Raw genomic sequence first — 4,077 nt, forward strand, 5'->3', positions numbered from 1 at the left:
ATTTAGTAATCATGAAATTTTTGAAGTCCCGCCCAACGAGCACTGCACCATGTGTAGCAGCTTGTGGGACGATTTAGTAAACAAAGAAGGAAAACATATTGTCAACATGTGTCCAGCACAGGCACATTGTATTATATATCAGGGCTCGAAATACTGGGTGCATGTGCACCCAGGTGCACCCAAAATTGGACCTGTGCACCCAATTATTTTTTGTGGGTGCACCCAGATATTTTTTGACACATGTATGTAAAGATATCAAAGTAGACTAAGTATACATCATATTCTTGACATCTAAGTGTTAGAAAGATATTAAAAATGTTTGTCATGGTACTTGTTTAAGGATTTGATAGCCTGTAGTTTTAGTTATAAGTTTTATTATTAGTTTATTACTTAGATTTAAGTAAGAATAGAGCTAACACCCCTACCCATTGTAATAGAATAGCCCATCATGCATATTCAGAAGCAAGCCACCAAGAGAAGCTGAGACCTGAGATTCTCTCTCTTTGCCATCTGGACTGCATTGAGCATATACACGCTTTGTACGTACTAACCATAAGTAGAATAAAACCATGGAAATGCAGTGAATCTGTGGTAATTCATGACGTACAAAGTAACATGGTGTCAGAAGTGCCCTTCAGCAAGTTCAGGAGAAACTGAGAAAAAAAGGAGCAGAAGACAGAAGAAGAAGACAGAAGAAGACAGTCTCAAGTCAAGACGGAAGGACAGAGAGAGCCAAAGTCGACTGCTAAGGAGGCAGCTAAGTCTAATGTCTTTCTTCAAAGATAGCATCCAAAGAATGCTAGTCTAAGGAGCTCCAGAGAACTTGAATGTGAAGAATTGTGAAGAATTTCCATTGTGAAATTGTGAAGAATTTCTAGACAGTCTGAGCCAGGCATGTGCGCAGGCATAACGGCTCCATTGTCTTAGCGTGTCCTAGTTCCAAGGACAAATTCCTTACCGTCTGGAAAGTTGACAGGTAGGAACTCTGCTAAAGAGCATGATCTAAGGTCAGAGGTGCCAGGAACAAGCATATGTCAATGTCTAGTTACCGTGCCGGCAAGTGACAGCATCAAAACAAGCACAGGCGGCAGGTCAGGCAAAGGACATTTGTTGAAGTAAACATGGCAGATAGTCGTCTATTACCGGTGCCCAAACCTGTAGAACTGACAGGAGATGTATCAGAAAATTGGGAAATTTTCAAAGATGAATGGGCCAGCTATGAGATTGCTACAGAGAAGAACAAGAAACCAAAGGAAATCCGAGTAGCAACACTGAAGACCGTAATTGGTAGAGATTGCCTGGACATTCTAAGGAACTTAGATATTCCAGCAGACCCTGGTCAGCCAGATGCAGACCCCAGGCAAGACCCAGATAAGATTATAGACGCCTTAGATAAGCACTTCAAGCCTCTGAAGAACACTGTATACGAGAGATACAAGTTCAATACCTGTGAACAAGCACCAGGAGAAAGTATTGAAGTGTACGTGGCTCGCTTGAGGAAACTAGTGTCTACATGTGAGTATGGCGCTCTGAAAGAGGAGATGCTGCGCGATAGAATCGTGCTCGGAATCTGCGATAACAAGGTGAGAATGCGACTGTTAAAGCAGAAAAACCTCACATTGCAAGCAGCACTAGAAGAGTGCAAGACAAGTGAGACAACAAACAAACAGATCAAGGCAATGCAGACTGCAGAGACAGTGCATTATGCCAAGACAAAGCCAAATCCAAGTCAAGGCAAAGCAAAGACAAAGTTCCAGCAGCCACACAGAAGGATGCAACCACAAGTTAACAACTGCAGTTACTGTGGAAGAGCCCATGCTAGAGACAAGGGTAAATGCCCAGCATTTGGAAAGAAATGCGCGAAGTGCGAAAGGCCCAACCACTTCGCCCGGGTTTGCAAAGCATCCAGCAAGAAGATAAACATGGTACAAGACAACGTGGCAGAAGATGACGAAGAAGTGTACACTGTAGGCTCTGTGTCAAGCAATAACAAGAAATGGTACATAGACCTGAAGATGAGTGATGGAAAATCTCTAAGCTGTCAGATTGACACAGGAGCTACATGCAATGTGATTAGCGAAGATGACTTCCGGAAGTTCGGGCACAAGATGAAACCAAGTAAAGCCAGATTGAAGCTATATGATGGTTCTATCCTTAAGCCAGTAGGGCAAGGCATCTTGAAGACGAGACATCAAGACAGTATCATAGATCTGGAATTCCAGATTGTCAAGACACGTCAGAATCCTCTACTGTCAGCTGAAACATGTACCAAATTAGGACTGATCACCCTAAACACGGTCAACCAAGTCAACAACAGCAAGACAGAACAGATAGTTGAGGAGTACGCAGACGTCTTTGAAGGATTGGGATGCCTCCCAGGAGAATATCACATTGAGATTGACAAAGAAGCAAAACCAGTACAGCATCTACCACGACGGGTACCTGTTCCTTTGAAAGCGGAACTGAAGAAGAAAATCGACGAACTAGAGAAGAAACAAGTGATTGCCAGAGTCACGAAACCGACGGAGTGGATCTCAAGTATGGTTGTCGTAAAGAAACCAGGCAAGATGAGAATATGCCTAGACCCCAAGGATCTTAACATGGCACTACACCGACCGAAGTACCAGATCCCCACCCTTGATGAAGTCCTACCAAGGCTTGCCAAGGCCAAAGTGTTCTCAGTGCTAGATGCCAAAGACGGATTTTGGCAGGTCAAGTTAGATGAGGAGAGCAGCTATCTAACCACATTTTGGACGCCGTTCGGCCGATTCCGGTGGTGTCGCATGCCCTTTGGGATTTCCACCGCTCCTGAAGAATACCAAAGAAGACAGCACGAGGTACTGGAAGGTCTACAGGGAGTTGACGTCATCGCTGATGACATACTGGTCTTCGGATGTGGTGAAACTGAAGAGGAAGCTGACAGAGACCACGATGAAAATCTGCGTAACCTGCTCAAACGCGCACGAGAGAAGAATCTGAAACTAAACAAGCGAAAATTGAGGCTCAAGTTAAAGCAAGTGCCATACATGGGACAGCTACTAACGGCAGATGGCCTGAAACCAGACCCAGAAAAGGTCAAGGCTATCACAGAGATGAAGACGCCAGATGATCTCCGATCTCTACAGAGGTTCCTCGGAATGGTCAATTACCTCGCTAAGTTCTTGCCACACCTGTCTGATGTGTGCGAACCACTGAGACGGCTAACAGACAAAGACGCAGTCTGGGTATGGCTTGAAACACATGACCAAGCAGTGAAAGAGGTCAAGAAGCTGGTGACAGCACAGCCAGTACTACAATACTACGACGTAGAGAAAGAGGTGACCATACAGGGAGATGCAAGCGACAAGGGACTTGGAGCGGCGCTCCTGCAGGAAGGACGCCCGGTAGCGTATGCTTCGCGAGCTCTAACCCCGACAGAACAGAACTATGCGCAGATCGAGAAAGAGTGCTTAGCAATTGTCTTTGCAGCACAGAAGTTCAACCAGTACATCCACGGCCGAGAAGTGGTAACTGTACAATCAGATCACAAGCCTTTGGAAGTGATTTTTAAGAAGCCTCTCCTCGACGCACCGAAGAGGCTACAAAGAATGATGCTCCGTCTGCAGAAATACCACCTAAAGGTGACGTACCGTAAAGGTTCAGAAATGTATATCGCAGACACTCTCTCAAGAGCCTACCTGACGAGGACCATGAACGAGACTAGGCGAGACGAGTATGAGATACTCAAGATCCAGGAAGCAAAGAAAGAGGATCAAGAAATCGAACAAGTAACACCCGCTGAGTACATCCAAGTGTCCGATATGACGATAGACAGGGTACGTCGACACACTCAGCAAGATGAAGTCATGAGAGAATTGATGAAGACAATAAAGAAAGGATGGCCAGAAAACAAGACGCAGCTTAAGAAAGAAGTCCGTGACTATTGGACATTCAGGGACGAAGTCAGCATGCACGATGGCATTGTATACAAGGGACAAGCGATAGTCGTCCCAGCAGAGCTGCGAGAAGAGATGATACAGAAGACACATGCCAGCCACCAAGGAGCAGAAGCATGTATCAGACGAGCCAGAGAAACCA

General features: G+C 45.3%; 1 protein-coding gene across 1 annotated transcript in view; it reads left to right on the plus strand.

The window, feature by feature from the left end:
* The first annotated feature begins 668 nt into the window (after positions 1-668).
* Positions 669-4,077, plus strand: part of LOC118408366 (uncharacterized protein K02A2.6-like) — a 4,418-nt gene continuing 1,009 nt past the window's right edge. Inside the window, exon 1 of the mRNA XM_035809131.1 lies at positions 669-4,049. Coding sequence (XP_035665024.1) covers positions 1,122-4,049 — 2,928 coding nt within the window. The 5' untranslated portion in view covers positions 669-1,121. The remainder of the gene's footprint in view (positions 4,050-4,077) is intronic.

The sequence above is a fragment of the Branchiostoma floridae genome, unplaced genomic scaffold (assembly GCF_000003815.2).
Source record: "Branchiostoma floridae strain S238N-H82 unplaced genomic scaffold, Bfl_VNyyK Sc7u5tJ_1578, whole genome shotgun sequence".
Lineage (NCBI taxonomy): Eukaryota > Metazoa > Chordata > Leptocardii > Amphioxiformes > Branchiostomatidae > Branchiostoma > Branchiostoma floridae.